The sequence below is a fragment of the Dromiciops gliroides genome, chromosome 2, assembly GCF_019393635.1.
Source record: "Dromiciops gliroides isolate mDroGli1 chromosome 2, mDroGli1.pri, whole genome shotgun sequence".
NCBI lineage: Eukaryota > Metazoa > Chordata > Mammalia > Microbiotheria > Microbiotheriidae > Dromiciops > Dromiciops gliroides.
The window spans coordinates 550,220,212-550,241,149 of record NC_057862.1 but is presented as its reverse complement, the minus strand read 5'-3'; the positions used below and the strand labels follow the sequence as shown (position 1 = coordinate 550,241,149).

Below are 20,938 nucleotides of genomic sequence, written 5' to 3'. Positions count from 1 at the left end.
AGATGGAAAAGCATATAAGAAAAACAATAAGGTGGTCAATTTGACTGGACAGTAGAGTGCATGGAGGGGAGTAGACAAGAGTAGTATGATCAAAAGTAGGGTAGTAACACATTGTTATAGAGGAACTTGAATTCTTGGTAGAGGAGTTTAGTAGACAATAAGGATCCAAACAACTACGTTTTCAGTTAAAGCAAGCATGTGGAAAGCCTATTTATCTACTCCTTCATTACATCCTGTGCTCTCAGACAAGGAAGTGAGGTTGGTAAGTGTTGATGGACTAAAGGTTTGCATAGGATCTCTCCTTGGTGTTCTTCTGTTCTCTCCAAAAGTGTTAAGATGAAGAACTAGTTACAGAAACAGATTACAGATGACTGAATGAAGGTTTGTTATTATTTCTCTCATTTTTGGCTTGCAGACTAATGTAAATTCTAGAGACTATACAGTTTTTCTAACCACACACCTGTATTTTCTATCAATAGGTATCATCTCCAGGCTCTTCGACACTTGTATGTATTAGCAGCAGAACCAAGACTTCTTGTGCCTGTTGATGTAGATACAAATACTCCTTGCTATGCATTATTAGAGGTTACCTACAAGGTAATTGTTTTCTCCTATTCCCTCCCTATCCCATACATACTCAATTCATACCTTAGTTTATCTCAACCATTTTTGCCACTTTCTTTGCTATGATGTATCTGTTTTAATTTCTTTAAAAATAACTAAGTAGCTGGGGCAGCTAGATGGCACAGTGGATAGAGCACCAGCCTTGGAGTCAGGAGTACCTGAGTTCAAAACCGGCTTCAGACACTTAACATTTACTAGCTGTGTGACACTGGGCAAGTTATTTAACCCCAATTGCCTCACTAAAAAAAAATAACTAAGTAGCTAGAATTATCCTGGCAGCATGATCTAGTAGAAATAGTGACTCCAGGCAGAGGACTTGGGTTAGAATCACAGCTTTGGTCCTTTAGTTCTCTGGGCCTCAGTTTCCTCTTCTGTAAACTGAGAGGGTTGGAATAGATAAGATTAGAGACCTAAGGTCTCTTTCACCTCTGAATGCTAGGATCAAAGGTGAGTGGTTCCCATAAATCCTATAGTCTCTTATACAGTAAAGATTCTGGTTACAAATATGACACTGGTACCTTACTCTGGTCAGTGAATCTGATCAAGTTGTATTTGGTGCTTTTTTTGTATTTATGTAAGCAAGTATCATCTGAGGTCTCTATGTTCTCTCACATTGTTTTTCACTTACACTTTCTTGATTGAAAATGTTATATTGTTTTACATAGCTAAAAGAACTGTAATATAAGAGCTGTTAGACTTTGTGTCCTTTCTAGGCTGTTTAGCATGCTGCTTCAGAGCACAGGGTAGTGTGGGAATTTTATTCAGGGATCAAAGATTTAATATGTACACATAGATTACAATTCAGCACATCCTTTGTTCATATTATGTACATTTAGATTAACTGACTGGTAGTTTTGGCTGTTGTTTTTAAATGGGACATTTAATAACAAAATCAATGGGAAATTGAGCCTTTTTCATATTCTGACTTCCACCAAGTATATTGTACTGACTTCTTGTTCTTTTGATGATATAAAGGGCACTCAGTGGTATGAAGAAACAACAGAAGAGCTAATGGCACCTACTCTTCTTCCTGAGCTTCACCTTTTAAAACAGGTAAATTGGGACATGATTTGAGTAGTTCCATTTGTGAATATGCACAGATCTAATGAATTAGTTTAATCAGAATAGGAGGTGAAAAATTAGTGAAATTTCCCCCTTTTCCCCCATCCTCCTGAGTTATGGAAGATGATAGCCTAGTAACAATAGAAATAGGGAATTTCAAGATCCACAAATTTTTAGATGCCAAACAGGTCACAGAGTGAGGTTGTTATATTTCCTTTCCTAAAGTTTTGGAGTAATATTCAGTACACATTTCGTAAAGCACCTACCATATGTTTGCCATTGTGCTTAGCACTTGGGTATATAAAAGAGGCAAAAGCCCTCAAGGAGCTTACAATCTAATAGAGGAGACTATATACAAGCAAATATATATATAAAGCAAGCTCTATTTTACAGGATTAATAGGAAATAACTAAGTGAGGCAAAGCACTTGAATTAAGAGGGGTTAGGGGGGCAGCTAGATGGCGCAGTGGTTAAAGCACCGGCCCTGCATTCAGGAGTACCTGAGTTCAAATCTGGCCTCAGACACTTGACACTTACTAGCTGAGTGACCGTGGGCAAGTCACTTAACCCCCATTGCCTTTTAAAAAAAAAAAAAAGAGGGGTTAGGAAGGGCTTCCTGCAGAAGGTGGAATTTTAGTTGAGACTTAAAGGAAGCTAGGGAGGTCAATATTCAGGAACAGAGGAGGAAGATTGTTCCATACATGGGGAACAGCCTGGGACAATGCCCAGAGCAGAAACATTCAGTGTCTTGTTTGCAAAACAGTTAGGAGACCATTGACACTGGATTGAAGAGTATGTGTTGGAAAGTAAGATATGAGAAGACTGGAAAGGTGAGGAGAAGCTAGGTTGTGAAGGGCTTTGAAAACAAATTGAGTATTTTGCATTTGATCCTAGGAGGAATAGGAAGCCATTGGAATTTATTGAATGAGGGAATGACATGATCTCATCTTTGTTTTAGGAAAATCACTTTAGTAGCTGAATGGAGAATGGATTGGAGTAGAGAGAGACTTGAGATAGGTACCCACAACAGCAGGCAAAAGGAATTCATCTGAGTTATATCCAATAGCACTTAGAAATAAATCCACTTAGCTAACCTAGAGATGCATTCCAGTTTTTATTAGTCTCATTTCCTCCAAATAATTTGAATCTTTCTTACTCTAAGTAATTTGCATAATAGTTTACCTATATTTATATTTATTTTGACAGATTAAAGTGAAAGGCCCACGATATTGGGAATTACTTATAGACTTAAGTAAAGGAATACACCACTTGAAGTAAGTACATTGAAATCTGTGTTGTACCCTTTTGTGGAGTATGGAAAAAGATGTTCAGATAGAAAGGTGTTTATTTAGACAAATTAATATTTAGAAAATTATTTGTTATATCTTAATCTTAAGAATGAAATATTTTACAGGCATGTTTCATTTTATAAGTAATACAGAAAAAATTATTTCATTTAATTCTCTACAGCCATACATATCTATTTTAGATTTATTTAAGGAACTTGAATATATTTTCATGGGGATAATAGTAGAATTGTCTTTAGTGATGGTTAATCTGAGATTTAGAAAAAGAGATTAAATTTATTCTGCATAGTTCAGGAATACAGGACTATGGTTGAGGCAATAGGAGGAAGATTTCAATTCAATATTAGAAGAACACTGTAACACATGCATTATGATATTACTTATCACTGGAAGTGTGATGTAATTAGAACATTTTGTCAGGGACACATAGAGGACCTGGGATGTTTTTTAAAGAGTATCCCTATAATTGGATAATAGGTTGAACTAAATGACCTGCAAGGTTTCTTTCAGCACTGATTCTATAATTATATGGTAATTTAATTCAATAAACAAACAAGTACATACTATGTTCATAGCACTGTAGTGGGTTCTGGGTATCAAAAATGAAATAGTCGCTCTCTTCAAGGATCTTATATTCTACTATCATTTATATAGTGTTTTACTGTCTACAGATATACATACACATATGCATATATTTATAGAGTGCTTTACAAATGGGTTTTATTCTCACAGAAATCAGTGAGAGAGATGTAACTGGTATTATTGTCCCCATTTCTTAGGTGCTGAAACTGTGCAGTTCAATAACTCTCTCAGTGTGCTAGGGAAAGAATCCAGATTAAGTCAGGTCAAGTTATCAAATATTTATGAATCACCTGCTGTATGCCAAGCATTGTGCTTAAGCACTGGGGATACAAAGGAAGGCAGCAAACAGTCCCTGCTGTCAAGGATTTCACCGTCTAGTGGAAGAGACTGCATGCAAATAGCTGTGTACGAACAAAATAGAGATAATTAAAGAAGAGAAACCATGGAGATTAAGGAGAAATAGTCATCATGCTCTGTTCTCTCCCAAAATCCAGACAAAACAAGTAATAGAAATGAGAAGCAGCATATTCCTCTAATGCAATAGCCTTGCTTCTTCCAAGTAGTACCTCAGGCTCTGGGAACATGTGACCATTAATACTGCAAAAGACCAAGATTGTTCACCACCAAGAACTACCAATAACAGCGTATAATGAATTCAGTCTTGTTTTCTTCCAGATCAATCCTTTCCAAGGATGGGGTTTTATATGTGAAACTCAGGGCAGGGCAGCTCTCCTACAAAGAAGATCCAATGGGCTGGCAAAGCTTGTTAGCTCAAACAGTCACCCACAGGAATTCTGAAGCCAGAGCTTTCAAGGTAATGTTGATAAGCAAAAAGGAGAGAAAGAACAGTCCCATCCCTACTTTCTGTTGGCCTTCAAACTCTTTTTCTTGGGAATGCTTGCTTGGGTCTGCTGCCAGCCTCGAAATAACTTTGAAGTGAAAGACTGATTTGTCAAAAAGGGCTTGGTGTTTATGGGACACTTGTGATGGAATTCTGTGCAAACCTGCTGGCCTTCTTATTAATATTTACCTTCTAGCAGCTGGTAGAGTGGCATTGTATGTTAATAACATTACATAAAGAAGTCACTGCTTTTTAAGAATATAGTTTATTCCACTTGCTAATTCCAGTACTGGTCAAGGTTTGTCTTTTGTCAGGTACTGTTTGTTGCTTTCCTGCTTCGGCCCTTTCATCTATTCAGATTTCATTGCTTTGGGTGTAAATGTCACAAAAAGATCAGACTTTTACTTTTTCTAGTTTAGGGGCCAAATTTAATATGTGGAAAGTTAATTGGGTGGCTCGCCGTAATATTGGGGTTCAGAAAATAATGAGGGACCTCTAGGTCCAAAACTTCCTCCCCTCCGAACTGCCTTTTTAGTTATTTTTCCCAGGCCAATAAGAAAGGAACTTAACAGCCTCTTTTCCTCAGTCGAATCAGGTTTTATTAATGGGAATAAAATACACAGCAAAGGTGAAATTAATAAAGTCAAGGACAAGGGAATAGATAAAGAGAAAAATGGATAATCTCCCTGGCTCCAACAAAAACCTATACAATCCCCAAACTCGCTTCCAACTCAGCTAATTCATAGGGCTGGATTTAACTCACCACCAGGGGTCCATAGTTTCTATGGGAGTCAGCAGCCTGTCTCTAGTCAGCTCCGAAGCTACAGGGAGAGAAAGTGTGTGAGTGTGTGTGAGTGTCTCTGTGAGAATGTGTGTGTTATTTCCTGTTGGGGTCCTCTTTTCTACCTTTTTCTCCTCCCCCAAAGGGGAGGTCCTTCAAGTAGTGTGGCTGAGATTGGTTCCTTGTTGATGACGAAGTCCACAGCCTCTGAGGACACTCCTCAGGGTTGGCTAAATTTAGACTAAGGTCTGACAGGGCAGGCCTGGTGTGGCTCAAGATCTAATCACCTTAAGTGGGTACTTAGTGGTTTCTCATTCACACCCAATTCAAAGACTACTAAGTCAATCAATTTGGACCCCTAGGCATCTGCCAAATTCCATTATTTTACACTAGTACATTTGACACTTGAAATTAATATAAAATTTTTTGAAGCTTAAAAAATGAGTAATCTTGCCATAAACCACCACAGTCAACCTTTAAGTTCCTATCATTAAGAATAAATGTCCAAAATAAACACAACTTTCAAGATATAGTCATAAAACCTCTCTGTTCCACAAGACTTAAGAAATAAATTATAAGACTTCATTGAAAGGAGACAGTGTAGTATAATAGAAAGAGCACTGGTTCTAAGTTCCTAGGACTTAAATTCAAACCTACCTCAAACTCTTGCTAACTGTACAAAATAACCTAACTTTCCAGGATCTCTGTTTCTTTACTTTTAAAATGGGGCGTAGGGGGAAAGTGTTCTAGGTCAGAAGTGTCAAACTTGAGGCCTGAAGGTCATAACTCCAGAGTACAACCTGAACTAGATTAAAATGTAATTGAGAAATGTTTAACCAAACAAATAAAAATACAGTACAATGCAGATATTGTTAATTTGTGGTTTTCTTAGTCATTATGCCCTCTATTTCTGTTTGAGTTTGATATTATTGTTCTGGATAGTCTCTGAAGTCCTTTCTACCTCTGTATTTCTGATGTTTTGAAAAGAGCATAGACATATACTGAAAGCCCTTGTTTTCTGACTTATTTTTAGTTACTCCTTCCTACTTCTTTCAGTATGATTTTTGTTTTGTTTTTTATAGTTAAATCTTTTCCCTAGCCTTGGATTTATTTTAGTCAGGCATCAAGAGTGTAGAAAATTAGTGCTGTATGGTCCCTTTGAGAGAATTAGGAGGAGGTACTTTTTGTGGCTAGAGTTTTAATAGCTCTGCAGCCTAATTTCTTGATTGTCAAAAATTAATTAATAATTAATTTAATTAATATGTTAATTAATTTAGCAGGAACTTGACTAAACTCCATTAAGTTTTCTATTTGGGCCTAACATGAGTTTTCAAGGGATATAGTTCAAGGGAAGAAAAGATCTGTTACAACTGTATGTACTCAAGTTTGGGCAATGAGTAAACTCTTGAGGTTTATTGACATTTTTTTTTTTCTTTTAGCCAGAAGCTATTTCAGCTTTCACCTCTGATCCAGCACTTTTGTCATTTGCTGAATATTTCTGCAAACCAACTGTGAACTTGGGTCAGGTATGTGTTTTATTAAAGTACTATTGCTAACATTTTGATTGCTTCTGATGTTGGTTTTTGGACAATGAAAAGCATTCTTTAAGTTTTTAAAGCTTGATAGCATTAGAAATGAAATATTTCTATATGAAATAGAGAAAGGACTGCCCATAGTCTCAAAAGCCTCAGTACGTGCATTTAAGAATATAAGAAATGCATTGAGAGTTAAATTAGTGATCCATTTTCTGTTCTGACAGCGACATTAAAGAATGATTAGAAAAAGCTATTTTATTGTCCCTGATAACAAATTGAAGAGGTTAGGGATATACTCTCAAAAACCTCATTTCCTTTAATAACCTATTGTGGATTTCTCCTAGCGTTTATCTAAGACATTTCTGACCTTAGATTTCTGTTTTCAGCTGCTAGTATCACTTGAGATAATACATTCCATTAATTTACTGTCCATCCTACGTAGTTCTACTTGTTTTACAGGTCATAGTACTACCACTTACGTAATATATAATACTGCTTACTACCTGCACAAAGTTCATCTCATTGTGACCTCGAATTTTCAGCAGCTATGACGGTGGAACCATAATCCTGGCAGGTGGTACTTTGTTAACAAAGTTTCCAGTACAACCTCTGCAACTGTCTGCTTTCCAGGAACCAATTTAATTAATTGTAGAGAAACCCATCACCAGTAGGCTGGCTATTTGATGATAAACTCTGGTCATAGCAGCTCAAGAAGCAAAAAATGTAAAAAAGCCCTTAGTCCTGTGTAGCCTCCTTCTTTTGTGGTGATGGTATGGAAGAATAGTGGACAAGATTGCAGAGCCCTACATTAGATTACATATTGATTTCTAAATGTTAAATTCTTGTCCAGTTACTGAAGATTGGATATACTCCTGGAGAAAGTGAATTATATCAACCTCAACATTCTCACTATAAGCCATAGTAGAAAACAGATAGAAGTTGCTCATGATTTTACTTGGAAAGGCAAATAAAGGAGTTGGTGGAGTTTGTTTCATCATCCATCCAAAGGCAACAAAAAGTATCATTTTGTGAGAGTGGTCCTCTCATATTGTAGTGTTTATGATAAGTAGTTCTAGCTTATGCACTAATAGCTTTTGCAAAGGGTAAAGAGGTAGAGAAATGTTAATGAAGAACTTAATAAGATCCTCAAAATTATGGACATATATACTTTGATTTTCTATAACTTCAATTCAAAGTTAGGCATAACTGCAGACAGAAAAAACTACATTGGAAAATAAAGTTTAAGAGTAGCCATGGGGAGCAGCTAGGTAGTGCAGTGGATAAAGCACTGGCCCTGGATTCAGGAGTACCTGAGTTCAAATCTGGCCTCAGACACTTGACACTTACTAGCTGTGTGACCCTGGGCAAGTCACTTAACCCCCATTGCCTCGCAAAAATAAAAAAATTAAAAAAAGAGTAGCCACGACTTATATAATATTCTCATACCTACCCTTCATGAATGCTCACTTAAAGAAAAAAATAAGAAGGCAGTAGAAATACTGAGAACCAAATAACACTATAGAAATTAAATTGATCATTTCGTCTCTTCTTTTTATAATCCATCCTGTATATGTTGTTTCATCTTATTAAAATACCATTTTCATCCTATTGCTCATTCTAGGACTTCTTATTACTTACAGAATCAACTCCAGATTCCTTAGCCTTAAATAGTACAAACTCTTTCCCACCATTCAGTAAAAACCCTCTAATCTAACCAGCATACTCTCCTCACATTCCTCTCCACTTCTACCACTCCCCATACTGTGTTCTTCTATCCTCACCTTTCCTTTTACCCTTTTCAGTGACTTCTCTTCTCTGTTATGCCTGAGTTTCTTCTTACTAATCCTTTCAGGTTTTATCTCCTTCATGGTATCTTCCCTTATCATTCCATTCTTTATTGGTATTTCTCATTTCTGAATTCCTGTGACACTTTTTTTTAAATGCCGTTCATTTTTGCCACTTAATCCAGTTAACTGATGCCTCATTATGGTGTAGAAGTGACCCAAGATCCTTAAAGGCTGTGCTGACAGAGTAGACATTCTGGCATATGTTTGGAAAAGCTTATGTTTGTCATCTGAAGTCCAGCCTAAATTTGCCACAAATTGATGTTGTTTGTTGTTTTTTTGGCCACAGCAGCTTTCAAAGAGTGTTTATAATCAGTTTTGGAGACAAAATATATCTCTGAAATCACAGATCTTTGGAATACTAGATTAATTCAAGTTATTTTTGATTGTCATTTATGTTTCAAGTGTTTCTTTCTCCTCAAGTAGACTGGAAGATACTTATTTAAGAAAGGAGACTGTCATACTTTTGTATCCTTTTTGGTATCTACCATAACACTGTGCACAGGAAATAAATATTTATTCAATTAAGAATAAATCTGTATTCTTTACATGCCATCTGTAATTTGTGTCTTTCAGAAACAGGAAATTCTTGATCTCTTTTCTTCAATACTTTATGAATGTGTCACTCAGGAGAATCCAGAGATGCTGCCTGCATACATAGCAATAGATCAGGTACTTGATGAGTGGAGAGTGAGTTTGGGGGGAAAATGTTTTGGTGTGATTTTTGTTTTTCTTGCCAGTGAAATTTGTTATGTTTAACCTTATTGGTTTCTATATTCTTTTCAGAAATAAGGTCATTAAATATTCATAGACCATTTTAAATTATTTTATTTTATTTATTTTTGCAGGGCAATAAGGGTTAAGTGACTTGCCCAGGGTCACACAGCTAGTAAGTGTCAAGCGTCTGAGGCCAGATTTGAACTTGGGTCCTCCTGAATCCAGGGCCAGTGCTTTATCCACTGCACCATCTAGCTGCCCCCATAGACCATTTTTTAAAAAAAGAATCATCCCTACACATTAAAATGGTGGTGATAAGATTGTTAAGGGCTTGCCCTATGTAATTTTGTGAAATAGGCAAAATGTGCTTTCAGTGTTTCCAGTCTCTCCTTTTTAATGCTGCTTTTTCCTATTACCCTCAGATATCTGGTTGCTTCACATTTCCCTCTATCAAAGCCTCCTAGGGACTAATCAGATAAACTCATTCACAGAAAGGTGAAAATGACTGCTAAAACTTCAATTGTTTTCCTATCCAAGTTATTTGCATTTTAACAGGGAACAAAACAAACTAGCAAATTAATCTTTAATGGTTAAATTTCTGCCATCAAAAAGGTAGAGAAGGTATTTGTAAAGAAAGTAACTTTATTGATGACTTATTTTTCAAAAATACATTTTTATTCATATCTTACTGTATGTGATTTATACTTACCACTGTACTGTGTACCCTCTCCCAGAAAACTGTCTTTTATAATCAAGAACAAAAAGGAATAATCATCATACTAATACCTAGCATTTATATGGCACTTTAAAGTTTGCAAAGCATGTTACATATGTTAACTCATTTGATTCTCATAATAAACCTGTAAAGTGGGAGTTGTTATCATCTCTATTTTATAGATGAGAAAACTGAGGTGGACAGAGGTTAAATAACTTGTCCAGGGTCACACAGCTAGTAAGTGTCAATGGATCTGAACTCAGGTCTTCCTGATTCCCAGCCTGGCCTTCTTTCCACTGCACCACCTCTGCCTCCAAGTATCCATGGTCCAGCTTTCCATAACCTGTCTCCAACCTACTTTTCCAAATATCTAATATTGCTTCCCTTTCCTGTTATTTTCCCCACCAAACTAAAATAGAACTCAGCATTCCATTTCCTGTCTCCCCCCACTTCTTTACATACACTGTCCCGAGTGCCTGGAATACACTTCCTCCCTAGCTCTGCCTCCTTAGGATCCTTAGTTTTCCTTCATTTAAGGTTTAGCTCAGAAGCTACTATCTTTGGGAATGCCCCTCCCATTAGTGTTCTCTTCATCCTCCGATTATTCTGTATTTACTGATATATACATGTGAGGACAGGAGAATGTACTTTTTACGAGTAAGGACTTTCCCCCAGCCTTGCACATAGTGAATGATTGAGAAATATTGGAATTGGATTGCTCATGTTTTGTCCAGCTTTTCCCTCTCAGATTCCGCCCATTTCTCTTCCCTCCAAATTTGATAGTCTCTATTCATTATGGGAGACTGAAATTTAGCCAATATTTAAAAGGTGCATGTTATATATTACAGCCTGTGCTAGGCACTGGGGATCCAAAGCCACAAAAAGAAACTGCCCTCAAGTAATGTGCATTCTGACCTTCTGTAAACTGAAGAGTTATAGGGTAATTGAGCCAGGAATTTGGGATATTTTATACATAACATGGTTATTACAGCCTTTGTTTTCCAAAGGTGATTGATTTCAACTTGATGGGGGTACTTCTTGGCACGCAGATTAAAGGGATGCCACATACCGAGACAGACAAATGGATATAATGACAGTAATAGCACAGTGATTAGCACATAGGCATTTAATAAATGCCTCCCCGAAAAGGGAGAGGAAAATGCCTTCTCACTTGGATTCCTTATGTGCCTGAGTTATTAAATTCTGTCATAGGAATCTAATAACATGACTTCACATATTCATAAAAAGTGGGTATCCTGCCCTAGATGAAAGATCACTTCTTGTACTTTGTCTTTTCTCTTCAAGGCTGTCAGAAGACTAGAAAGAAGGGAAATGTCTGAGACTTTTGAACTTTGGCAAATAAAGTTGGTGCTAGAATTTTTCAGCTCCAGAAGTCACCAGGAGAGAATGCAGAAGATCCCTAGTCGAGGACTTTTTATGAATTCTGAATTCCTTCCTGTGATGAAGTGCACAGTTGATAATGCTTTGGATCAATGGTTACAAGGTAAATGAAACATGAGGCAACCCTAATTTTTCATCTATAATGGGCCTATGTTTTTAAAATCATATTTTCATGGATGAGCGGAGAATTGTCTGAATAGAAGCCAGATGGCCTATCTAGGAATTAACATTTCGATTTTAGTGACCTAGAATCTAAATACCTGTTTTATCCATACCTTTTGAAAAATATACTCAAGGAAGTCTAAAACAGTGTCTTTTCTTTTTGAAACTTTAAATCAAACTGTACTTGTTCTAAACAGGTAATTATCATACTTCTAAACTTTGTTTCCATTTTCTGGCATTTGTGCATAAAATATCTTTATATAAATATGGACACTAGGAAATATATCCCCTAATTATTTCTTATGTATTGACTTTGTTTCATATACTAGATTATAAATAACTTAAGACCAGGAATAATTTTCTTTTCCTAAAAAACTTTACTGTTGCATATATGGTTTGTGTTTAATAAATGACTATTGGTCTCATGAATTACTGTATTTTTTCAACTCCATGAGTGAATTTTTAGGAACTTTGACCATGTAGTTAACAATGCTAATTTGTCCACGGAAATAAAGGTTTGGTTCATAGAAGATTAATATTTTATTATGATATAGGAAGGGCCATTTCTAAGTTAAATGATATAACATGAGAATTTCTAGAGTTTTCATGTAGAGGGTGCATGCATTAAATGTAGGTATTCTTATTTTCATTTTGAATCTTCATTGCTTCATTTTTATCATTACTTTATTTGCTTAGATGTGCGCTCTCTCTCTCTCTCTCTCTCTCTCTCTCTCTCTCTCTCTCTCTCTCTATATATATATATATATATATATATATAAAATATAAAATCTCACCTGGTTGGGGTGCTGGGTTTGGTTAAAACAGTAGTAACAATTCTGCATTCTTTCAAATGTAGATGCCATATAATATGCTAATTGTTGGAACCAATCAAGCAGAAACACCAGGGTGCAGTTGGGTGGCAACGGGCTAGAGTCAGGAAGATCTGAGTTTAAATTCAGACTCAGACACTTACTAGCTGTGTTAACCTGGGCAAGTCACTTCACCCCATATTTTTCTCAGTTTCTCACATTTAAAATGGGGACATGCTGGAAAAGGAAATGGCAACCACTCCAGTATCTTTGCCAAGAAAACCTCAGAAGAGTCACAGAGTCAGACAAGACTGAACAACAACAAACCTAAATCAGTGGAAAACTCATTTCTATAAAAACTAAGCCTTAAAGGAAGTTATATGTGAAGCCCCTGTGGAAAGCAACAACTGTTAATTCCCTACTTGCAGTGATGTCTTTATGGTTAATTAATACCTTCAGCAAATCTGACATTTTACCTCAGGATTAAAGAAGACACATTATACTGTTAGAAAATAGTTTTTTGTAAACTATAGCTTTAAATAGTTTTTAAATGTTGTCAATTGGTAACTTGAATTAGAAGAGAAAGCTTTTATCTCCCTTATCAGCATTTTCTTCATTTTCATATAATTTAATACAATTTTATTATTTTTTCTTTTTTACATGTGTTTATGACCTATCTCCAACTAGATTTTAAATTTCTTAAGTGGAGGATCCACTTACATGCCTATATTCCCACTATGCATGATATAATGCTGAACAAATCCCAGGTATTCTGTAAATGTTTGATTAATTTACTAATAGACCTAAGAAATAATAAAATGTTTTTCTCAGAAATGAGGGTCGGGGGCAGCTAGGTGGCGCAGTGGATAGAGCACTGGCTCTGAATTCAGGAGTACCTGAGTTCAAATCCAGCCTCAGACACTTGACACTTACTAGCTGTGTGACCCTGGGCAAGTCACTTAACCCCCATTGCCCCACAAAAACAAAACAAACAAACAAACAAACAAAACAAAAAAAAAGAAATGAGGGTCAAAAACTTAAAAAATTGTTGCAGTGTTTTGCATACAGTAGACAGTAAGTAGTCATTGAACTGAATTGAAAGCTTAAAAGAAGTCTCCCATTTCTTATTAATTACTAATGAATAGATACACAAAGCTACCAAAAATCCTTCTTAGTGCCCAAGAATAAATAACAATATTTGGCTAATTTGTTAGTTTTAAGATTTGCAAAGCAATTTTTCTTACAAAAAGTCCTGTGAGACAAGTAGACTTAAGCATTTTCCCCATGTTAGAGAAAAGAAATAGGCTGGTAGCATAGCTTATGTCTTGAGACAAGATTCAAAACCAGGTCTCCAGGACTCCAGATCTAGGACTGTTTCATCTATGCCATGGAATCAAGCTACAGATTTGGAGAATTATTACATAAAATACATTTACTTTATGTTTTAGCCTTTTAATTTTTTTTTAAAATTCTGAACTTAGATATGAAATAAAATGAGCATCTCTATATAAAAAGTAGAATAGAAAAATAATATTGTGACAGGAAACTGCAAATCTCTTGTTTTGTACAACTTTCTGCCAAGTAAATACATCGACTTTAGAAGGAATTCAAATGAGGCACAAATAGGATATTTGCTATCTCTTCTAAAGAGATATCAAAAGAAGGGAAAATATAGACAGTATCTCTGTATCCCTAGATATTAGTAAGGCCTTTGACAGAATCTTACAATATCCTCCAATTATATAAACGGTTTACTTCTTCTTCTTTTTTTTTTTTAGAATTTTATTTTCCAAATTACATGTAAAAGCAAATTTTGACATCAATTTTTTTTTAAAACTTTGTGTTCCAACTTCTGTTCCTCCCTCCCTTCCCACCCCCACCCCAAGAACTCAAGCAATTCAATATAAATTATACATGAGTAGTCATGGAAAACAACTATACATTAGGTAGGTTGTGAGAGAATATAGATAAAAACAAAACTTCAGATTAAGGAATTGTCAAAAAAGAAATGTGTTTCAGTCTATTTTCAGATACTATCAGTTCTTTCTCTGTAGGTATATTGCAATTTTCATAAGTTCTTCAGAGTTATATTGTTTCATTGCCTTGCTGAACATAACCATGTGCTTTCCAGCAGATCATCTTACACCATTGCTGTTATTTTGTATACAGTACTTTTCTCTCTGCCTCAGTTCATGTGGGTCTTTCCAGGTTTTTCTGATAGCATCCTGTTCATCATAACTTTTATATAGTACCTTAAACTTGACAAAGAATTTTCTTCACAGTAGTCCAGCAGAGTAGGTACCATACATTTTGACATTGTAGTCAATCATCATAACTATTTCCCTCCATCCTATTTCTTTCCAATGATATTTACTCTAGTTCCTATCTTATTTTGCCCTATTCCTCTTCAAAAGTGTTTTGCTACTGACTGCCCCCTCCCCTGATCTACCTTCCCTCATTATCCTCTTCCCCTCCTACTTTCCTGTAGGGTTAAATAGATTACTCCTCCCAATTGTGTGTGTGTGTGTGTGTGTGTGTGTGTGTGTGTGTGTGTGTGTGTGTTATTCCTTCCTTGAGTCCACTCTGATGAGGTTAAGGTCTTTGAGCTAATTCTGTTTTCTAAATTTTTCTTCCTCCCTCCTCCTCAACTGTTTACTTCTTTGCAAAGTAACTTGGATTTTTAAAGCCTTCTTTAAAAATTTTTGCCATTGAGTTAGATGAATTTTATTAAATTTGTAGATAACAGAGTGGGGGAAGGGGGTGGCTAATTTGTTAGCTGTCAGAGTGAGGATCCAAAAAGGTCTCTTCCAGTTCTAAGGTTCTCTTGATTTAGTGATTACATACATAATCATATGAATATATGTATAAAACCAGTATCTTTCAGTGTTTGAAAAGTTGTCAAGACCTTCACCCTGGAGGGTAATCAGAGGTTATTAGAGAGAGGAAAATCCTCTGTCCTAAAGCAACCCATTCCACTTTTGCATACCCCCAAATATTAGGAAGTTTTTCTGACATCAAACCAAATTTTGCTTCTTTGCAATCTTTACTTATTGTTTCCAGTTCAACATCCTTGCAACAAGCAGACAAGGGAAATATAATCCCTTTCCCACATGATAGCCTTTGAAGTACTTGATACTATCTTTATGTACCCTTTTCTTATCTAGGCTAAATATCCAATTTCTTTAATTGAGCCTCTTATGACATGTTCTCAAGGCCCCTCACCATCCTGTAGACATCCTAACTTATTGATGTCTGTCTTAAAACATGAACTGATATGAACTTCAGGAGTTTTGGTGAGAAAGATTTGTGGAAGCTAAGTAGTCTACTTCCATTCAGGCAGTCATCTTGGCTAGAAGTTCCCACCTTGTATATATTTTTTTAATCCAAGACTGATATTTTATTTACTTTTTCTTAATAAGTTACTTATTCATAAATAACTTAATATAAAACTTAAGTGAACTGAAATAAAGTATCACTCCTTTGGTTTAAAGCTCAATTCAAATACCAGTTCCCATGTGAAACCTTTCCTGATATCCCTAGCTGCTACTGCCTCTTCATGCCCTCCTCTGCACCCCAACTCTAAGTCATCCTATATTTTTATAAGTATTTTGTATACACTTGTTCCATATACCTAATTCCAGGCCCAGTACTCTATCCATTGCACAACCTAGCTGCCCCACTCTAGATTAAATATAGCCCAGTGTATATCTTAATCAGCTTATTTACTTTGTTTTATTTTTTTCTTTAATAGCTGGAGGTGATGTGTGCCTGCACTCCTATTTAAGTGGCCAGCCCACAGAAGAATCCCACCTAAGCATGTTGGCATGCTTTTTGATTTATCATTCTGTTCCCACCCCAGGGCAGCTGTCGGCTGGAGGATTAGAAGGTAATTATGCGTCTAACTCCTGTTGGTACACCTTCTATGTACAACTGTTTGGATCATAGATCTAGTGTTAGAAGGTGCCTCAGAGGCCCAACACATCCTCATTTTATACATGAGCAGGCTGAGGTCCAGTGAGATTAGGGGCCTTGCCAAGATCATATAGATAATAAGCAATGGAGGCAAGATCTGAACCAAGGTGCTCTGATTTCAGAGAGAGCTTTCTTTCCACTTCTTTTTTACTTTGCCTCCCTTTTCATTTTAATTGCATTAATTCTTAGTTTTTTAGTGTAATTGAGAATTTTTGTTGTGAAAAGCAACTAAATAATTTACATTACTTTCTTGCTGTTAACAGCAGAGTGGATTAAATCCCTTTTAGGACTTAAAAGATACCCAAAGACTCATCAGCTCTGTAAAAAATATTTTATCTGGGGGCTTAATCTGTGAACTCCTGGCTGGCTATCTGACTGCTTTTAATTTAGTATGGGCCGTTTATAAATTCCCAGAACTGCTTCTCCCAAATTGATAAGAAAAGGATTAGGAGGCCTCTTACAATTTAACTAAATGGGTTTATTTATGAGAACCAATTTAGGAATAAGAATACAGGAAAGTAAGATATACAACCTGAAACCTCAGCCAACGAACTTTGCTGCTGCCTATCCCCTTGCACATCTCTCACCTGCCTCCAGAACTCCTTCCCCATCTGGCACTTTCACTGTCAGCCACTCCTCTGCTTCACTACTTGTTGTCTCTCCTTTCACTTAACTTTCTGTCAGCCACCTCTGTGCTTCTCCTACCACCGACCTCTCCTAGCGTCTCAACCCCCATAGCGTCTCTGTAGTGTCCTCTCACTTTTACTACTCTGCTCCTTTTTCTGTCTCTGTAACGTCCTTGTAGCATCCCCCTCTTCACTGTAGTGACCCCTGCTTCACCCATGTCGTGTCTGCACTACCTTTCGCCTTCACTACCTCTGCTCCTGAATATAAACCCTTCTTTCTCACTGGACCCTCAGGCTGTGCTTGCCCATGCACACGCCAAGCTGATTTGCTGGCCACTTTCAGGGCAGGTGTTCGAGGCCGGCAGGGGCACTAAGCCTTCATGCCGTTGCAACTGTAGCTGCAGGCTGGGCGGAGAAAGTCTCTGAGGTTTTTTGTGGGCATCCCTGTTGAGTGGGGCCTGGGCTCATAAAACTTATGTGCCTGGGGGCAGCTAGATGGCGCAGTGGATAGAGCACCGGCCCTGGAGTCAGGAGTACCTGAGTTCAAATCCGGCCTCAGACACTTAACACTTACTAGCTGTGTGACCTTAGGCAAGTCACTTAACCCCAATTGCCTCACTTAAAAAAAACAAACAAACAAAAAAAAGCTTATGTGCCTGGGGCACTTTTGGGTAGAGCAGTTAGGCTGGAGGACGGGTGGCCCATTTAGGGCACCCAAGGCTAATTTTAGCACTTACAGCTCCTGATATAAGATTTAAGTATTTATGTCTAGATATATTTGTCCTTGTCAATGATACTTTTCTGTGTTTTCGTTCTGTGTTCACTCAGATTTTCTTTGTATTTATATGCCAATTAAATCTTTATAAGTCTTTTATAAATAGTATTCATTACATGAATATTATCATGCTGCATATTGTTTAGAACATGAATGTAAAATCCTTCATAATTAGGTGTACAATATAACGTAATTTTAATGATAGTCACTGTACTAGTCTCCTTTGTTATTTGTGTCACTGTTTAATTTATGTCACTTTTTTGAGGGGGAAAAATAAAATTCTTCAGGAGGTAAAAAGATGGTTTTCATTTTCCCCATTTGAAATTTGTTGGATTCCTTTTGGGTCATTCTGTGTTTGAAAGCCTCATTTTTAAATGGATGATAATAGTATGTTAGTTTTAGTTCACCTTCTTCTGTATATTCTTTACAAGAAGGCAAAACTTTTTGTGTGCACACACACATGAAAATGTAATAATATTCCAACACTATAACAAATTATCACATAATTTTAAGAAATTTTTAAAATATATTTTTTATTTCATTAAATATTTCTCAATTACATGTAGAAATTTTAAACAGTCATTTTTTAAGATTAGCTCCAAATCTTCTTTCTCCCTTGTACCCCGCCCCCCCACTTGAGAAGGCAAGCAATTTAATGTCAATTATACATGTTAAGTCATGTGAAACATGTTTCCATATTAGTTACATAACAAAGGAAAATAAAGTATGCTATGATATGCATTCAGATTTCATTAGTTCTCTTTCTGGAGGAAGATAGCATTTTTCATCCTGAGTCCTTTGGAATTGTCTTGGATCATTGTATTGATCAGAGTAGCAAAGTCTTTCAGAGTTGATCATCGTCACAATATTGTTACTATATACAATATTCTCCTGGTTCTGCTTACTTTACTTTGCATGAGTTTCATATAAGTCTTCACTGGTTTTCTGAAACTTGTCACAGTAGTACTCCACCACAATCATATACCACAGTTTGTTCAGCCATTCTTCAGTTGATGGGCTTCCCCTCAATTCCCACTTCTTTGATACCACAAAAACAGCTACTATAAATATTTTTGTATAAGTAGGTCCTTTTCCCTTTTCTTTGATCTCTTTGGAATACAGATCTAGAAAAGTGGTATTCCTGGGCCAAAGGGTATGCATGGTTTGTAGCTCTTGGGGTGTAGTTCTAAAATTTTCTTCAGAATGTTTGGACCAGTTTACAACTCCAGTAACAGTGCATTAGTGTGCCAATTTTTTTCATATCTCCTCTAGCATTTGTCATTTTCCTTTTCTGTAATGTTAGCACATCTGATAGGTGTGAGGTGGTATGTCAGAGTTGTTTTAATGTGCATTTCTCTAATCAGTAGTGATTTAGAGCATTTTTTATGTGACTATTGACAGATTTGATTTCTTATTTTGAAAACTGTTCATTTCCTTTGACCATTTATCAATTGGGGAGTGGCTCTTATTTTTATAAATCTTACTCAGTTCCCTATATATTTGAGAAATGAGGCCTTTATCAGAGAAACTTGCAGTAAAAATTTTTTTTCCAGTTTCCTGTTCCTTTTCATTTTGGCTGCATTAGTTTTGTTTGTGCAAAAGCTCTTTAATTTCATGTAATTAAAATTATCCAATATACTTCTCATGATCTCCTATCTCTTGTCTATTTATAATCTCTTCACTTAATTATAGATCTGACTGGTCCATTTTCCATGCTTCCCTAATTTACTTATGATATCACCCTTTATGTCTTAAGTAATTTTTCTATTTTGCCAAACTGCTTTTCTGTTTTCATAGCAATTTTTGTCAGATGTTGAGTTTTTACCTCCAAAGGTTGGATCTTTGGGTTTATCAAACATTAGATTACTATGGTCATTGACTTCTGTGTATTGTTTATGTAATCTATTCCAGTGATCCACCACTAAATTTCTTAGCCAGTACCAGATTGTTTGCATGATTATCACTTGTAATATGATTTGAGATCTGGTACAGCTAAGTCAACTTCCTTCACATTTTTTTCATTGATTCCCTTGATATTCTTCACCTTTTGTTCTTTCTAATGAATTTTGTTTTTATTTTTTTCTAGATCTGCAAAATAATTTTTTGGTAGTTTGATTGGTATAGCACTGAATAAGTAAATTAATTTAAGTAGAATTGTCATTTTTGTTATATTGGTTTGGCCTGCCTATAAGCAATTAATAGTTCTCCAGTTTAGATTTGTCTTTATTTGTGTGAAAAGTATTTTGTAATTGTGTTCAAATAATCCCTGGGTTTGTCTTGGCAGATAGACTCCCAAGTATTTTCTATTGTTTGCAGTTATTTTAAGTGGAATTTTCCCTTCTATCTCTTGCTACTAGTTTTTTTGGTAGTATATGGAAATGTTGATAATTTATGTGGATTCATTTTATATCCTGCAATTTTGCTGAAGTTGTTAATTAATTGGGTTTTTTTGGTTTGGTTGGGGTTTTTGGGTTTTTTGTTTGTTTGTTTTTGGTGGGGCAGTGGGGGTTAAGTCACTTGCCAAAGGTCACACAACTAGTAAGTGTTTTGAGACCAGATTTGAACTCAGGTCCTCCTGAATCCAGGGTTGGTGTTTTATCCACCACGCCACCTAGCTGCCCCCAGTTGTTAATTATTTGAACTAACTTTTTAGTTTGTTTTATAGGGTTCTTTAAATATACCATTATATCATCCATAAAATGATAGTTTTGTTTCCTCATTTCCCATTTTTATTACTTCTGTTTTTGTCTTGTCTTACTGCTATACCTAGCATTATTTAGTACCACAATTCTGATATCCAACAAGATCTTGTTGATTCTACTTCCACAACATATCTGCCATGCATCCCATTTTATCTAATTGCATAGCCATTACTTCTTGCCTGGGATTGTTGCAACAGCTTTTAACTGGACTTCCAACCTCTAGTCTCTCCTCTCTCCAATTCCAAATCGATTGGAAGCTGAGAAACTCTGGGGGTGAGGGTATGAGTAGGTAACAATGACAAAGATCAGGAGACAGTGATATAACTGTATGGCATGAACTTCAAAGGAGATGAGTTGAATGATGGCAGTGTATATTTGGATATAGTTCCTTTAAGTGTGTGTGTGTGTGTGTGTGTGAGATCTACAGTTCTTATGTGAATGGGAACTTTTACTAATTATTAAATAGTGTGAACTATTCTGTGG

At 36.1% G+C, this 20,938-nt stretch overlaps 1 protein-coding gene across 7 annotated transcripts in view; it reads left to right on the top strand.

Annotated features, from left to right (window-relative positions):
- Positions 1–20,938, top strand: part of ANAPC1 (anaphase promoting complex subunit 1) — a 148,340-nt gene that overhangs the window by 115,488 nt on the left and 11,914 nt on the right. For all 7 annotated transcript variants that reach the window (XM_043987943.1, XM_043987945.1, XM_043987942.1 and 4 more), the window contains 8 exons: positions 480–597; positions 1,600–1,677; positions 2,893–2,960; positions 4,251–4,389; positions 6,637–6,723; positions 9,153–9,248; positions 11,314–11,512; positions 16,132–16,266. In XM_043987943.1, the coding sequence (XP_043843878.1) occupies positions 480–597; positions 1,600–1,677; positions 2,893–2,960; positions 4,251–4,389; positions 6,637–6,723; positions 9,153–9,248; positions 11,314–11,512; positions 16,132–16,266 (920 nt within the window). The remainder of the gene's footprint in view (positions 1–479; positions 598–1,599; positions 1,678–2,892; positions 2,961–4,250; positions 4,390–6,636; positions 6,724–9,152; positions 9,249–11,313; positions 11,513–16,131; positions 16,267–20,938) is intronic.